At 34.4% G+C, this 18,910-nt stretch overlaps 1 protein-coding gene across 1 annotated transcript in view; it reads right to left on the reverse strand.

The window, feature by feature from the left end:
- Positions 1-191: 191 nt before the first annotated feature.
- The window catches only part of TUBE1 (tubulin epsilon 1), a 20,464-nt gene continuing 1,745 nt past the window's right edge, over positions 192-18,910 (reverse strand). The window contains exons 4-12 of the mRNA XM_082669104.1: positions 17,182-17,239; positions 13,420-13,535; positions 10,717-10,838; positions 7,335-7,522; positions 6,941-7,116; positions 5,977-6,117; positions 2,860-3,000; positions 2,055-2,229; positions 192-1,736 (exon numbers count right to left, since the gene is read on the reverse strand). Of these exons, the coding sequence (XP_082525230.1) occupies positions 1,578-1,736; positions 2,055-2,229; positions 2,860-3,000; positions 5,977-6,117; positions 6,941-7,116; positions 7,335-7,522; positions 10,717-10,838; positions 13,420-13,535; positions 17,182-17,239 (1,276 nt within the window). The 3' untranslated portion in view covers positions 192-1,577. The remainder of the gene's footprint in view (positions 1,737-2,054; positions 2,230-2,859; positions 3,001-5,976; positions 6,118-6,940; positions 7,117-7,334; positions 7,523-10,716; positions 10,839-13,419; positions 13,536-17,181; positions 17,240-18,910) is intronic.

Consider the following 18,910-nt stretch of genomic DNA (forward strand, 5'->3'; position numbering starts at 1 on the left):
AAGGCATTAGAAGCTTTAAAAAAGGTTCTCCTAAAAATATATGTAAAATACGAAAACCTTAAAATTGAGCTCTTAAAGTGTATAATTATGTAATACAAAAGTATTTGGTTCCATCTACATATTCCATAATGAAACGTTATACAATTTACAAGAGAACATTTTATTCTATAAAATAATCTGAAATGATCTGTTGAAGCTATATAAAAAGCATATTAAAGTTTTAAAACTGTACTTTGACAATACAGCCTAGGCTCCAATCACATAATCATTATAGGGTGAGCAAGATTTTCTAGATTAAATCTTCTTAACTAGGAATAAGACTAAGTTGTAAATATATTTATTATTTCCATTGCTCTATCCTGAATATCAGTTTACTAAGATTTCTTTTGGAAGGAAAAAATGGAACTTCTTTGGCCACTGTTGACAACTGTAATCTAAATTTTTATACCAAATACTGTAAAAAACTTAATTTCCAAGATAAAGACCAAGAGCAGTATCCTTACTCTGAAAAGGAAAGAAATTTAAAAAATAACATTAAAGAAAGCACCCAACAGATTTTTCTGGCTTGAAAATAAATTGTTGCTCAAAATTACTTCCTTAAATGATAAATCACCTATGAATTTTAAATATAAATTGTGATTAAAGATAAATTAATGTTGAAGACTAAAACTGGAGATTTATAGTAACTGGAACACTTTCACTAGACTATTAGTCATTTACTGCAAAGTTTCAAAGAGGATATCAAGCTTAGTAATGTTCTGTTTGCTTGTATAAATAGTGACAAGTGGGCCTTCTTTGGCAGTTCAGTGGTTAAAACTCCACATTCCCAATGCAAGGGGTGCAGGTCTGATCCCTGGTTGGGGAACTAAGATCCCACATGCAATGTGGCATGGCCAAAAAAAAAAGGGACAAGCAAAACTGATAAGTAGCATGGTTTAAAAACATGGACATTTATTGTTACAAAATTAACTGGTTTGATAAAAAACCATTATATTTAAAAATAATTTAATACAAGTTAAAATAATTGTAAATTGTGATTCTTTTGAGTGCAAACAAGTGGTTACCCAAAGAAGAAATGAAACCTCAAGTTGTAATAAAATCTATTCCTGAAGTTAGTGGGTATTACATAGAAATATTTATACTGTGTTCTTCTACTCCCGTATTTACTTTTAAAGAGTTAGGAGAATTTAAACAGAATGTGAAGACATAAATTATAAATAAATATAAAAAATACATCTGTACAAGACTTACTGAAGACATGATTATCTCTGTATAAATGCCTACATATGAGACTATAAATAAAATAAAATGTTGAAGGACTCTGTTCTCTCAATTTTAGAAAACACGACTTTTTGAAAGACAGATGTTTAAAGTCAAGGCACTAGGACTTGGCTAATTTCACACAGTGGGATCATCAACAAATTGTGATTAAATGGAAACTACTCTAAAGACAAAAACTTCCCAATATGAAAAACACAAATCAGCCTTTCTGAATCACAAAAATTCTAAAATAGAAAGGTAAGGGGACAAAACATGTGAAATTAAGAAAAAGAAATTGTATCTTTGGGGTTTCTTTCTCACACAGCTACGCTTAGTCTAGGTAACTCCTCGGCAGGCATGCTTTTTGTGGCATCCAGTTGGTTATATTCCTGTATGAGTGCTGATAAAGATGACAGGGCTTCTGTGAAACAGCTTTCCTCCATCCCTTCAATCTGTAGATAGTGATGAAGATGAGCCTATAAATAAAAAAACTGAATGATCTTGACCATTTTCAGGAAATTTAATACAGACAACTATCCTATAATGTAAATATTCATATTAAAATGATAGTTCACACTCAGCTTTACAAGAGAAATGAGAACCTAAATCCTATAAACCCATGAGATTTCTCATTTGGAGTCTGAGTAAGCCTCTCCTCTTCAGTTATAATCAATACACAGATATAAGATATAGCAGGCAGGATCACACCTGATTTGTGTTACTTTAATTCTTGAGCACACATCTTAAATAGCCAAAATAAACACATATAGTTAAAAAGGTGTACTGATGATTACCCTTTTTCTGTAGAGCCTCGTGAATCTCTCTCTCAGTTCTATGAAGGTAGGCTTGATGCATGTGTTGTTTGCTAAAGCTAATAATGAATGGGAATGGCCCACAGGAGGTACTGAACACAGGCTGGTCTTCCAGCCTTCTTGATTCCAGGAGACAAACCGTAGAGAAGGTTTTAATCTGAGATGCAAAAACTCAAAGGTAAGAATTAAGGTACTAAAATATCTGCCATATTATGGCAGCCCACATTAAACTGGGACATTACTAATGGTACCATTCTAAGTGCTTAGTATATAATGTAAGTTACCTATTTTTTAATACTAGCAGTATTATGGTACAGTCTAACAGTGAACTAAGGGACATTAAATTGGCCATAATGGTGATTCAAGAAGCTAGAAACACATTCCTTAACATTAGAAATCTGGGGATGAAAAGAAATGAAGGTATTATAATTTTCCTTACTTTGTAATTCAATAGAGCAGTTTTCCTAAAAAGTAAGACTGTCAAATAGTAAAACAAACTTAGAAGCAGTGTAGTGGTAGTAGCAATAGTAATAAAAACAATAATAGCTAAATTTCCTGAACATTTTCAGAAAATAACATCTCATCATTTAATGTGCATAACATAATTAACATAAACAACAACTCTGTACTATTATTATTCTTATTCTACATTTGAGGAAAATAGGCTCAGAGAGGCTAAGTAGCTTGCTCAAAGTCACACTTCAATTAAGTTCACAGTGCTACTTAACTACATGCTACAGTTACAAACAGTACACATAACATTATCTTGAAAAATATAAAACTGAACCTTTCAATATTTCTGCGAAGATCAGAAATCTGTACATTTCCTCTAACCATGAGGGCACAGGCGAGGTAGAGACTATGTTTGGGGTCAGCTCGAATTAGCTGGTGATCTTTACTGAAGGCATCTGAAAACATCTGATCCAACCTAAAACAATGAGACAGTCACTGTTCATACAAAATACTGTACTACATCTTTCTTCTATGTGTAACTATAAAATGAAAAGACAGTCATCTACAGGTAAATAAACTTCACACACAAATATATTCTGAATCTCAGCTATCATTTCCTCAAAGCAATCTGGATAAATATGAGAGAAAATCACGCAATATTTTTTTTTAGGGGGAATAAAAAGCTTCTGCAATGTATTTTATATATACCTGATTTCAGGTAGCTACAAAATATTGACTACATCATTAGTGAGCTCTATGTAGTACTAATTTCTAAAAATTGTGTCATTTTTACTTAGTTCAGTACGCTTATCTACTTCGTAGTATCAGAACTATCAAAACTAATTAAAAACCTACTACATTAAGATTACTTTGTCTATAAAATATATCATAAATTACTTAGGAATAATGAGGAAGCTATCAAAGGACAATGTTAGGCTCTCCAAAAAACACACTACTCTATACTACTATTCCTGAAAAGGGAGGCTTTTAAGTGAATAAAGTCTTTTAACTTCATTCTTTTATCATTCCTCTAAAGAGAGGAAGATAAAAGTGACCGATGAAGTTTACATCTAATAATACGCAGAATCCTAGGCCTTTAATATGACCCCAGTCTGGGGTCATATTAAATGCATTACACTATGCTGCCTATTCATTCAGTAGATATTTACTAAATGCCTATTATGTGCCAGACACTATTCTAGGTGCAAGAGACCCAGCAGTGAACAACAAAAATTTCCTACTCTAATGGAGCTTACATTCTATCCTGATTCTTCTACAGTAAGAAGGATAGAGGACTCTCTTAGTGGATGGTGAGCTTTGGGGAATTCATGAATCCTCTACTGTGCTCAAAATTTTGGTGTGTATGTGCTTTTGGGCATTTTTATGAAGTCAAGGAAACCCAGAAAAGGTTAAGAACCACTATACAACAAGTAGGCACACTCATTCTTTTGTCAAAAAAAATATAAAAACTAGCAAGGAGCTATTTATAGTTATTGGGATATTTCTCTTTACATTACAAACAAGGAATTTAATATACACACGCTAATATGTGCTTTGTCATTTTCATTGATAAAAATGGACTAGATGACGTTTATTAATAAGCACATCCAAAAACCATTCTCAGTTGTTTGTAAACTACTAATAAGAAATTAAAGTCTTAAAACTATGCCTTTTAGTAGTACAATTTAAAAACAATTTATTATTTGCTCAAGGATAAACGTGTCCATATGTGGATATGGCAGCCTTTGAAATACCTATAGTACAGAAGCAAAAAGAAAATAAAAAAGGAAAACCCCCACAAAGCTAGAAAGAACACTGTGATAAGTTCCTTAAGAGTCTAACATTGTTAAGGTTCCTTACAGAACAAACCTGCAACAAGCTATAAATATATAAACATTTAAATGCTGACACCATTATTTTTATCAAAATATACCAAGCACGGGACTTCCCTGGCGGCACCGTGCTTAAGACTCTGCGCATCCAATGCAGGGGGACTGGGTTCAATCCCTGCTCGGGGAACTAAATGCCATATGCATGCTGCAACTAAGAGTTCGCATGCCACAACTAAGGAGCTGGTAAGCTGCAACTAAGGAGCCCACCTGCCACAACTAAGACCCAGCACAACCAAAAAGAAAAAAAAATATGCACGCACACACACACACACACACACACAGACACACACAGACACACACACACACAGACACACACACACACACACACACACAGACACACACACACACACACACACACACACACACACACACACACACACACACACACACACACACACACACACACACACACACACCAAGCAGGATTATGCTGAATTTAATTAGAAATTACATGTTTTTATTTTTTTAAGGAGTAACTTTAAATGTCTGGATAATCACCACTGTACAATAAATAGTTTAGCACCAATTTACATTCTATGTGTCCACATTAAAGGTGTACCTTTTACTAAATATACTCATTTTTAATATGCTGGGCTGATAATAAAAGCAATCATTTAATGATTGATTCCCATGTTCAATAAACTATGCAAGTCGCTTAACTTGTTAAGCTCATCAGCATCCCACAAAGAAAGAGACCGCACCTATTAGTTGGCATAGTCAGTTATTTACTTGCTCAAATAGAAGTTAATCAGTATTACTGTGACATTCCCACAGTATAGAATTATGTTGCCAAAATTTAAACTATTAAAAAGATCTGTAATCTAGTTTTTACTTTGTCATTTACATAATTTCCTCTAGCAGAGTTTGACAAGACCTTTTCCCTCAGTCAACTGTGAATGTCAGTGTGACCTTTTCAAGCTCATCATCATTGTATATGATAAGAGTATGTTTCAACTACATTTTTGTTAAGTAAATTGATGTAAGTTTTATGCTTAAAAATGACACAGTTATAAAACAAGGTGTTCTGGAAGTGATACATAATAGCTATAATAGAGTAATATCTGTAAACCCTCTATGGTGCTAGACTGGGGTAAGAGCTTTAAAAGATACTCTTATTTAATATACCAACAAGCTTATGAGGTAGGTACTCTGACTCTCATTTTTAAAGATGAGAAAAACTAAAAGTTCGTCACCTGCCCAAGGTTCTGTAGCTAGTAAATGATAGAATTAGCATTCATATTTAAGTACATCAGACTTCAAAGCCTTTAAATCTTTTTCAATAAAAATTATATCTTTATTAATTTTCATAAGCTTAAAAATTTCGTTATTAGATTTAATTTCAAATAGTTTAATACTGACATTTTTAAACAATGACTTCTAAACAAGGAAGCATTCACTTAATGGAAAAATGGCTGTCATCACCTATATTTTATATAATTCTCACAAAGAAAATGGTATGAAGAAATAACTAGTTATTATAAACTTTTCTCTTAAAAATGTGTTTGCTTTTAAAGTAATTTGAGCCCTCAAGTAATTGGAATAAAGTTACTACATCTTACCTTCGAGAAGGAATGTTAACATCTGCCAGTGTATACAGAGGTGTTAGGCTTGACACAAGATAATGCAGTTGAGGAAAAGGAACTAAATTCATGCTGATTTCATTAAGGTCCATATTAAGGGATCCTTCAAACCTTGCAGAGCTAAAAAATTAACATTAAAGCATGAAAAATATTTAACTTAATGTAGCTTGATTTAGTCAGCAGGCACTTTCCTACATCCTTTCGTACGCTGTACTTCATTAGAGAATAGATGCTCTTTTTTTTCTGTATTAGTGAAATTTAGTATCATGAACATCGTGTATAAAGATAATCAAAATATAACATAACATCTACAGCAATTCTTATTTCAGGATTATCTGAAGTGTAACCACTCTACTACAGTTGCTAATTACCTACATAAAAATCTTACTTAAAACAGACTTTAGATTGAATTAAATACATACAGTTCAACAGTTATTTAATTATTCTATAAACCTTACTAAATTCCCCTGGGATTTGCTTACATGCTCTACAATTTGGAATATAATAATGCCAAAGCAATTTTTTAGATCAAAGTCGAAGAAATATTTTGGACCAGCTAATAAAGAGGTATAGATTAGCTGGTTTAAAAGGTTAAGACATTTCGCAGCAAAAAAAAAACAAACAAAACAACCAAGTTTGTTTTTGTCTAACCAAGTGTTTCTCAAGTGTATCTCCTTCAAAACCCTTTACCATTTAACATCTGTTAATATTCCATGGAACGTACCTGGGGAAAACAAAATGCTCCTCTGGAGTCAGAGAAAATAAAATTCTGGCCTATTACTCCAAGATGTGAAAACACTAGACAAACTAAAATTTTTATTTTAAATAAAGTTTTTAAAAAAGCTTCTACAACTCAGAATAACTAAAAAATGCTACTGCAAAACATTATCAAAAGCAAGGGAAATTTTTAAACTGCCCTTAAGTACACTGTCAAACGGATTACCTTGTTAGGTTGAGCAGCAAATTTGCCACAATGTTGTTCATTGCATCAAATGGTTTCTCCTGCCGCTTTTTAAAAGCTCCAGCACTTGAAGTAACCAGACTCTTTGGCTTTATAGCTGTACCCAACTTTCCAGAATTCACCATGAGGTCAATTTTGCTAATGATGTCAAATAAAGACTTTTAAGGGAAAAATATTGGGAGAGAAGCAATTAAGAAGAGAGGACATAAATGACATTCTACCAGGAAGAAAAAGACCAAAAAAAGCAATTTAAACTTATTTTTTCTCTTAGATGGGAAGGCTGAAAAGTGAAGAGACTGTTTCACGTACACACATAAGCATAACACAGGACTGAATGTATACATAGTATGTCCATAAATTCAATGCCATTTCTTACTTGGTTGTCAATGGGCAACACACAGTCTGCATGCTCGTTAAGTTCCTTCATTGCCAACATGCTATTATAAGGTGAGGTTATGACATCATCTTCACCAGAAGGATAAATTGAAGTCACGAATCTGTATACTTCTGGGAATTCATCCTCAAGCACCTTTAAAAGAAATGTGCCAAGTCCAGATCCTGTTCCTGAAGATTAAGATTTCAAAAAGAAAACAGCATAAATGGTTCAGAATATAACGGAATTCTGTTTTTGTGTTAAAAACCTATGTATTAAAGACATACAATTTTCAACTTATTCCTGTGATTATATATTAACTAATTAATTTCATATAAAGAAATGAAGACAATATAGGTAGTGAGACTTAAAGTCATGAATTCAACCTCTGGGTCTGACTGTGATGATGAGAGGCCTTTCTATGTTTTACACTTTTTTACATTCAAGTTATATCTCTATGATGTCAAAAGAACTGACTGAAGAGTAAAAATGCAACTAAGACAGTATTTAGTCTACACTTGATGTTAAGCAACTTAAGAAAAAACAAACTATCTTGACATCTTTAGTGCAGCACCTATATAATCTTAATGATGAACACTATCATGACATTAAGCAACTTAAATGCTGAGTTAAAATTTAAAGTTAAGCATGACCAACTTGAATTTACAAAAGTTTCAAAGAGGAAACTTTTTTACTATCTATCTAAAAGGAGAAACTCTAAGAACTTCATTAAGGTAATTTTCTGACACACAGAGTTACATATATATAAATTCAGATATTTTTAAGAACTAAAAGAAAACTGGAATCCTTTACCCTGGTGCTTTTCAAACTATGGCTTGTGAACCATCAGTGGGCTATGAAACTAATTTATAAGGTTAGGACCAGTATTTTCTTTTCTTAAATGAAACGCAGAAATATTAGTATGTCACATATAGTGTGGGTAAATAATCTTTTGTTTTAGTTTGTGTATGTTTGTGTGTGTGTTGGTTTGTAATGTAAAATGTATTTCTTGCTGTCCAGATGAGAAAAAGTTTATAAGCCAATAATGCTCTAACCCCATTTGGATAAATATTAAAAGGCTACGATGACGCGTTCATGCCCCGGTCTGGGAAGATCCCACATGCCACGGAGTGGCTAGGCCCGTGAGCCACGGCCGCTGAGCCTGCACGTCCGGAGCCTGTGCTCTGCAACGGGAGAGGCCACAACAGTGAGAGGCCCGCATACCGCAAAAAAAAAAGGCTATGATGTTAAAAATATTAGATGAAAGTGAGGGAGATTTTTTGGGTTAATCTTTAATGAGGACTTTCTAAGCATTATAAAAAACCAGAGCCATTATAGAAGATAGTTTTGATTCCATTAAAAATAAACAAAACTCCCCCCTCTCTCTATATATGTATATATAAAAACAAACAAAATAAAAAGGCAAACTAAGAAAAAATCTTCAAACATGATGGAGGACTAAATTTCTTTAATAAAGAGGGTCACAAATCAACAACAAAATAATACGAATAATGCAATGGAAAAATGAGCAAAGGATATAAATTGTAACTCAAAATAAATCAAATGGCAAATAGATGTAAAGACGCTCAACCTTTTCTCTAATTAAAAAATGCAAATTAAAGCAATATAATTTTGAACATATTGCATTAGACAGATTTTGTCTCATAATACTCAGCGTTGGTGACAGTGTGCGGAAATAAACTCTTATACATTGCTGCTAATCATACGGATTGATGCAATAATGTAGGAAGGTTATTTAGTAATATCAACCAAAACTTAAAATGTACATATTCTTTGGTTCCACTTTCCTTTCTAGGAATACTGCCTACAGCTATTGTGGCACAAATGAACAAAGATATAGGTACCAGATGTTCGCTGGGGATTTTATGTAGTAGCTAAAAACCATAAATAACTTGACATCCATCAATGAGGAACTGACTTTAAAAATTATTACATATTCTCACAATTGGACAGAGCTGATGAAAGATGTTCAGGAAAGATTTAAAGTGAAAACATTACAGGGTAGTATGTATTTCATGATCTTGTTTATGGAAAAACACACAATGGGCACAGGAAATATCTGGAAGGACAGACACTGGCAAACTTGATAATCTGTGAGGAGAGAGATTAGGGATTAGATGTGGGAAAAGACTTCATTTTTAGCCTTCAATATTATTTAAAGTATTTTTGCCATTTTCAGTGAATTATAAAGTACAGTCTACTGAGATTCTGAGTAATAGAGGGATATAAAAAAAAAGCACCATAATGAACTATAAATCAAATTGGTTTTTTTTGAAAACTTACTCAAAATCTGCAGGTTAATTATACCAGTATAAAGAAAATTAGTTTTTTTTTTTTTTAGCGGTACGCGGCCTCTCACTGTTATGGCCTCTCCCGTTGCGGAGCACAGGCTCCGGATGCGCAGGCTCAGCGGCCATGGCTCACAGGCCTAGCCGCTCCGCGCCATGTGGGATCTTCCCGGACCGGAGCACGAACCGCGGTTGAGGCGGACTCTCAACCACTGTGCCACCAGGGAAGCCCTGAAAATTAGCTTCTTAATTTAATGATTATGATGGTCTTCTAAAGGCATGGTTACATAGCAATTTTAACTTTAATTTTCAAATGCTATCATACTGAATAACAGATATGTATAAGAAAGTCAACTGTACATAACCTGCTGAATATAAAAATCTTAATCTCAGCTTGGAGGAAAAAAGCATGGCAAAGTTTTCTTTTAAAATAGGCTAATTCTCTTTTGAAATTATCAAATTATGATCTGTTTCTACTTCATGGAACAGGGGAACAAAATACTTCACTTGCAAGGTACAGGCTTCGCTGGGAAAGAAAGCAATGCAGATCATTTATTCTAGGTCAAGGTGATTAATTACCATGTAAGGAATGATTTAAGGGAGTTGACTAAGGATTTCTTTTACTTATTTCTCTTATTGGACACAAGAAAGGATTGAAGGTAGTTAAAGAAAGGGTACTGATATTCTTTTGCAAACGTATCTATGAATATGCCACAAATACTTAGTTCTAGTCAGCATATGAAACTGCATAAGCAAGCTCTTAGGAGAAAGGCAGCATTACCAAAAAGCTTATATTGAAATCTACCTTCTACTAAAGATAAAAGAAAAAAGTTTTTCAGATTCATTTCTACTGACTCTTTAAAAGGGTTTAAATTTTTAAAAAATGGTCAGAGTGACACAATTTGACAAAAATTTAAGATAAAAAGCTGTTATGTACATACATTCATAAACATACTCTTAATTCTTAATAGTTCTATATTTATTAAGCAAAGGTCTGAAAACAAGGCTTATGTTGGCAAAATGAATTCTCACTTGCATTTTCACATTGTTATAGACAAATGAATAAATAATTTTACCTCCTCCCATGGAATGTATTATAAAAAAACACTGCAAACAATCACAGTGCTCTGCTGACTTTCTGAGTTTCTCTAGAATCTGTTCCTGATAAAGACTGCCAAACACTTTGTGACCCACAGCCCTGGAAAAAAGAATATAGATTAAAAAAAAAAAATCCTTGCATTTATTATTTCAAGATTTTATTATTTCTGAACTAAATGAAAAGACTACAGATAAGCTTCAAAAAGTATTTTTACTGTAGTATGTAAATTTTATTCCTGTTTAACATCAATAAATCATATTATGATATCTCAAGGATATAGGAAGATAATTTAACAAATATATATACCTATAATCCTCAAATATGCTGATAAAATAGTTCATTATCAATGGATATTAAACTATGTTTTTTTTTTTTTTTTTGTGGTACATGGGCCTCTCACGGCTGTGGCCTCTCCCGTTGCGGAGCACAGGCTCCAGACGTGCAGGCTCAGCGGCCATGGCTCACGGGCCCAGCCGCTCCGCGGAACGTGGGATCTCCCCCGACCGGGGCACGAACCTGTGTCCCCTGCATCGGCAGGCGGACTCTCAACCACTGTGCCACCAGGGAAGCCCTAAACTATGGTTTTTAAAATTTATCTGCTCTTAAGGTATAATTACGACAAAACAAGGTTTTAGTTAAGTTTTTTCTCATCTTCATTGAAAGTAAACTGATTGCACTTTCATGTATTAAAAAGCAGAATGTGGTCAACTAGAAAGACATAAAAGTAAAAAATTTTAAACTGACCTACTTTGGTTTAAAACATGAAAAAAATATTGGTCATATCATGTTATTACTAGATGAAATGCCACACAGTAGAAAACTGATATTCATGAGGTTCTGCAAGCCTTTTTGGTTGCCCAAGTTTGCAAGTATTATTATGATGAATTGAAATGTAAGAACGATTTCCATACAACATGTAGTCAGGTGTAACTCAAAAGTTGCAGAATAAGTTATACGACAATTAGAGAAAGCTGGTTGGATGGTGGACACACTTATTTTAGTGACTGGTTCTCCCCAAATAAGTCTCTCAGAACACAAGACTCAAATTCATGCTTTAGTAAAATTACACAGTATTACACATTATAAACCTGAGGGACTAACTGCAAATAATTTAAATAACAAATATTAGACTGGCAAACAAGAACCTACTTACTTTTTAAAAAACAGCAAAACCAGTGTCAATGTAAATTTTAAAATGATCACTGTTGGAGCTTTTTTCCCATTAAGGAGAAGAGACCATTATATATTTAAGGGCCAAATATAGCCTCAGACTGACCTTGAATGCTGGGACACTGGTCTGGCTTGCATCTCTATCAATTCTATTAAATCTGACTGATGGGAAAACTTTGACTGAGTCGAATACTATAGGTAAGAGAACAGTTTATAAAAATACTTACAACTTTTAAATTGATACAGCCACTATGGAGAACAGTATGGAGGTTCCTTAAAAAACTAAAACTAGAACTACCATATGACCCAGCAATCCCACTACTGGGCATATACCCTGAGAAAACCATAATTCAAAAAGACTCATGTACCACAATGTTCACTGCAGCACTATTTACAATAGCTAGGACATGGAAGCAACCTAAGTGTCCATCAACAGATGAATGGATAAAGAAGATGTGGCACATATATACAATGGAATATTACTCAGCCATAAAAAGAAACAAAATTGAGTTATTTGTAGTGAGGTGGATGGACCAATAGTCTCTCATACAGAGTGAAGTAAGGTTCTGAAGAACCTAGGGGCAGGACAGGAATAAAGATGCAGATGTAGAGAATGGACTTGAGGACACGGGGAGGGGGAAGGGTAAGCTGGGACAAAGTGAGAGAGTGGCATGGACATACATACACTACCAAATGTAAAACAGCTAGCTAGTGGGAAGCAGCTGCATAGCACAGGGAGATCAGCTCGGTGCTCTGTGACCACCTAGAGGGGTGGGATAGGGAGGGTGGGAGGGAGATGCAAGAGGGAGGAGATATGGGGATATATGTATACGTATAGCTGATTCACTCTGTTACACAGGAGAAACACAACAACGTAAAGCAATTATATTCCAATAAAGATGTTAAAAAGAAAAAGGTAAGGGTTTTCATATACAAATTAGTATGCTAGCCACATTGTTCCATGCCTTAATACTTTTGATTTTTAAAATGTTAGAAAATTTCCATACAGATATGTTACATTTTATAAGAGTTGCATGATTTTCCATTGTATGGATATACTATAATTGATTTAAACAAGCCCCTGTTGAGTACTATCTGATGTTAAAAACAATGTTTCAGTGAACAACCTTTCATTTGTATCTTTATGGACAAGTGAAGAATTCTATAGAATATATAAATGTGGAACTACATATCAAAAAAATAAATACAACTTTTGTCACTACTTAGCAGTTATGCAAGAATCAAATTACAATGAGAAATTTAGTAAATCAATTTTTCATGATTCATCTTTTTCTTAAAAAAAAAAAAAGAGAAACAACTAGGATACAGATGGCTTCCAAGCATTGTGAACACCATCATCTATCAAGGAAAAGATGATGGGCTGAAAGGCCTAGAGTTAGGTATGGCAAGTTGTATCTTGCTTCATGTCAGCAGGACCTATCAGAATAAAGGAAAGATTCCTTTTTTTTTTTCAGATGACATTTAATTTTTACATCCAGCATATTCTCACCAATTATTCCCTGAGCCAGAAATATCAGTGATGAGCTGCTTACTATCAAATACATCTCTCAATGGTCCCTGAAGAATTTCATTTACTACCCCTTCCTCCATGTCAATCAAGACAGCCTGAGAAAGACAAATAAAATGTAATTAGCATATTTTTCTTTAGTCACTCTGTAAATAAAAAGAATTTTTGAAGTTGCATTGTTCTTTTTATAGTTTAAGTTTGATCAAATCTTTGACTCTCTTTGTGGAGTCTGTTATAAAACTTAAAAAATAATATCACTCTGCTCCAAAGGTGGAATCCAATGAGAAGATGGATTCTAAATTCTTACCCTAAGAATAAGAAGTAAAAAAAGGAACTGAATAATTCTGATTTTCTAATAATTTCTAATTTCTAATAAATTTCTAATAAAATTCTTTTATTTATGTGCTTATGTGACTATAAATTTCTTGAGAACAAGGTCTCAGAAGTTTAGAAGGTAACCTTAACCAGAAACAATTCTCAATAAATGTAGGGTTCATTAATGTATTTGGTCACTAGGAATAACCATGCTGCTCTTTATGAATCACAGCCGAAAACTGTCCAAATCAAATCAGTAAACTACTATTACATGCAAAGCCAAGGCACTGGATAGATGTCAAAGATGACAAGTGTCCCTTCCCCTAAGTAACTCGCAATCTAAATTCACAAACTCACTAAATATCACAAACTTTATTGACATGGGAGATAACCTCTATTACTAAGAAGAAAATGAGAAAATAAAACATAAAATTAGCTATGGAAAGAAAAATAGAAAAGACTGGATGGAAATACAGCAAAATGTAAGCAGAGATAGCTTGGCAGTAGAATTATATACCCTCTGTCCCCACTGTTTTGTACTTTACTTTCTATATTTCCTACACTGAGGAAGAAGAATGAAAGAGTAAAATAGAGTTAAATAAATAAAAAAGCAAAGTTGAAAAAAGTAATCTGAAATGATGTTAGGGTCCCCTTTAACCTAAGTCTTTGATTCAGAGTCACAGAGAAAGTGCTTGATTTATGGGCTTTTTCAGTGCTGGTGAGCATGTAACATTAAGCACTTACTACATGCCACGGTACATGTATCACCCCATTTAATCCTCACAACCCTATGCACAGGTACTGTAATTACTCCCAGTTTACACATGAGGAAACTGAGGCCTAGAAAAATTAAATAACTTGGCTGTGATCACCCAGCTAGGAAGTGGTAGAGCTGATTCAAACCTGGCTAGCCTGGCTGCAGAATCTTCACTCTTAACCACCAAACTCTATGCTCTATTATTTTATCAAAGGGAGACAGTCAAGTTTGACACTTACCGAGTACTGACTACAGTGGAGTCACAATTTATGCCCATTTAAATTCTGTGAATTCAATTATTTGTGTAATTAAGTATGCTACTGTAAGCTGGCAATTAAAATATTATTACACAGTACTTTAGAAATATATTTCTAATTGTATGACAGCATACCACTTTTTTTTTTTAAACATCTTTATTGGAGTATAATTGCTTTACAATGGTGTGTTAGTTTCTGCCGTATAACAAAGTGAATCAGCTATACATATACATATATCCCCATATCCCCTCCCTCTTGCGTCTCCCTCCTACCCTCCCTATCCCATCCCTCTAGGTGGTCACAGAGCACGGAGCTGATCTCCCTGTGCTATACAGCTGCTTCCCACTAGCTATCGGTTTCACATTTGGTAGTGTATATATGTCCATGCCACTCTCTCACTTTGTCCCAGCTTACCCCTCCCCCTCCCCGTGTCCTCAAGTCCATTCTCTAGTAGGTCCACATCTTTATTCCCGTCCTGCCCCTAGGTTCTTCATGACCTTTTTTTTTTTTTAGATTCCATATATATGTGTTAGGATATGGTATTTGTTTTTCTCTGACTTACTTCACTCTGTATGACAGACTCTACGTCCATCCACCTCACTACAAATAACTCAATTTTGTTTCTTTTTATGGCTGAGTAATATCACATGTTATATCATCATGTTACAGTGGTATATTAGAAAGACTGTAAAATTCTGTTTTATAAATGTGCTCCTTTAAATACAGCATCAATATACATACACAGGATTATACAGGGTCATTTCTTGGCAATTTTAGGGATTTTCAAGGATTTTTTTGATAATATGCAATTTTTATCTTAAATGCTGACTTTAACACCCGATCAACCATGTAAGAGGGATTTCACTGTTGTATAAGATTACAAAAAAGAACAAAATTAGCTTCTACTGTCCTTGTTCCAAAATAGATTTACTGAGATGATTTGTGGAAGATTAAACATATTTAAGACATGCTTTCAATTACTTTGCAATCAGGCAAAGGAAGGGGAATACAGAATACAAACTGACATTCAAGCACCTCCTGAAGTCAGTTTTGAGGGAATCATCACTGTCATAGTCACTTAGCATTAAACCCTGACAGTCTGTAACTCTTTCAATCTTTCCTTAGTCACATAAGACCTCTGATTTGTTTTTCCATAGGAAATTAATTACAAGGAATTATTCTGGATTCCTCACTTAGTCATCCAAGATCTGGAGTCACAACTTCCAAGATTCGATGTTTATTATTTTATTCCAGAGCTACCTGGTGATAGCTTTTAGGCCCTTGAGCTTCCCCTTAATTGTAATACAGGATTTACAAAATTTTGAGTGTTTGCCTATTAACACAGTGGAGGAACCCAGCCACCAAATTATCTTTTGAAGCCTAGACTCTTCAGTGATCAGAGCCACATGACACCAAGACTACTAAGAAGAAATGGAAGAACACCTTCTAGGAAAAAAGCCAAAGGCTATAGAAACATACTGATTTATTCTCTTCCAGCAGTGTTTCCTCCATTTGCCAACTTGCTCACTGGTAGGGTGGTGGGAAAGAGCTCAAATTGGGAGTGGTCTAGGAAATGTCAATGTTTCTTTATCTCTGAGCAAGATTTGGATTGGGATGTTAGCACTCTCCAAGGCATGAACTATAGCAAATGTTAATCAATTATCCTAACAGACTACAAGCACATAGTCTCTGCCCTAAATTTGTTTCCCAAGGACACCGGAGATCACAGATACAAGGCGATGGTTCCCAGATACTACAACACTACTGCTCTTTACTCTTTCAGCCGCTACTCCCGGTCTGATCCTTATCATCTCAATTACTTCCACAGCACCAAAACTGCCTTTCTTTTCTGTCATAGTCAAACATTACTGATCAACAGCTGGAAAAAGCAGTTTGTTGCAGAGACACAATCAAAGAAGAGAAGTGTTAACTGCAATGAGATTAAGACTAAATATGGGCTATTGACTAGAAGTATTTTTGTTCAGGAGGTCTTACATGGTTATGTTATGTATTCACTAGAATGTGGTTGAATCTATGCTTTGTACTGGGAATAGTAACTCTGGTGCAAGTAAACCTTTCATCATTTTTATATGAAAATTAACCTTCATTAGAATGTATTTTAGGCTTAGAGTTAAGAAAAGCTTTTGTTATCATTTATCTAGACATATATTTCCCCTAAAACATTTAGAAAAATGCCAAATATGCAGTATTTTCACTTTAAGCACAAAATTTTCCCCCTAAAGTTTCATGGAGACACAAATGTCTGCTTAATTATATTTATATTAAATGTGGCTTAGCAAATACCTTTTTTTTATTTTGAGAAGTTAAATTAAAATTTTATTCTTATGATAGTTACGGAAGTAGAGTTATTTTAAAAACACATGCAATATAAGAATCCAAGTGTATAAGACTTACTCGTGCTTTTAAAGAACAAATTTTCCCCTTGGAAATACTGCCACCATCACCAACCACTCTGAAAGGTAAAAGATGAAAAAAGGTCATAAGATCTTCCATGCTAATAGTGCTATCAGGTAATAAAATTAACTTCCATTCACATAGTAAAACTACTTATAGGCCAAGTGAGGCAGACACAAAAGGCAACAAAGAAGCCATTCGTAATCTCCCACCTCCCAACAGGCTGAAAAAGTGAGGTACTTATTTCCCTGGCTTTCTTTGTAGTTTGGGCTGGTCATGTAATCCAGTTCTGGATAATGAAATAAAAAGGAGATATTCTGGGAAGCTTTCTGATAAAAAGGACCAGATGCAGTTGGTCCTTTTTCCTACCTTGAACACGAATCTAGATGGGATTCCTGGCAGTGGAGGCTGTCATTTTACGGTTATGAAGTACAAAAACATGAGGACAAAAAACCAACACGTGAAACAATATGACAGTATCTTGGTCTTTAGGGCATGTCTCTAAACACAGATTTCTTTGTATGTGACATAACTGGATACATCTATTGTTTAAGCCACCATTAGTGAGGCTTTCTGTTGTAGCCAGACACACATCAACTAACATACCAGTTACATACAGTTGAGTATCTAAGGCTGTTCCTAGAATTTCATGTTGAAGATAAGTCACCAAAGTAACTAAGTCTATGACTACAAACAGTGGACAAGTCAATATAGTTTACAAGACAGAATATATGAAGTGAAGCTGAATTGAGCATAGATGATGCTATAGGTCGGGGGTTGATAATCTATAATCCTCAGGCCAAGTATGACCAGCTACTTGTGAAAACGAGTTTTATTGGAACAAAGCCACACTCATTTGTTTATGTACTATCTATACCTACATTCACACTACAATGGCGGGCTCAAGGAGATGTGATATGGACTTTACGGTCTGCAAAACCTGAAATATCTACCATCTGGTCCTTTACAGGAAAGGTTTGCCAACCCCTGGTATAGGTAAATTCCTATCATGCTATTAAAAAGGTATGATAATTTCCTCAAATAAATAAGTATATACAAAGGTGTGGTCTTATTTTTGAAAAAGAATTTTTGTACTAACTTGTGGAATAGATGCTGCATGTGTTGATACTATGTTGGAAAGAAGAGCAAGATGCCAAGGCTCTTCTCCTCAAACTTGATATTGGAGAAATAAGTATGCTCTTAGGTTAAATTATAAAACGAACCGAGTAGATGAGAACAGAGTTAGGTAAAGTCAGCTGATTAAGAGAGAATGGCTTCCAGCTGAATCTCAACTATGTAATATTCAATGAAAGGCGTTATTACAGAGGGAATGGAAGTACAGATTTAGTTAGAATACTACCTACAAGGAAGTATTACAAAGGCAAATTTGAGTCTCTTAATAGTATGTAGGGGAGATGATGTTCTAGTTTACAAACAAGAGGTAATCTAGTCTATGTGACAGATATCTCCATATTAATAAAGATAAATAACACCAGTCATTAAGGTAATACACCTAACTTACCTTGGTCTGATTCCACGGTCACTAAGTAACCTTTTATCACTTAGCTCTCCTGATAGATTTCCTACAGAAGAGAATGTGCTTTTGAAAGAAAATGGGTGTCTAGTCTTTTTGAGTTATAGCTCCTACTGTCCATGACTACACTGACTTTCTGCTTTGTAATTTCCTATCTGAGTTTGGTTTATCTGCCTGTACTAGAGAGCACTGGAC

Source organism: Grampus griseus (genome assembly GCF_964374135.1).
Source record: "Grampus griseus genome assembly, chromosome: 13".
NCBI lineage: Eukaryota > Metazoa > Chordata > Mammalia > Artiodactyla > Delphinidae > Grampus > Grampus griseus.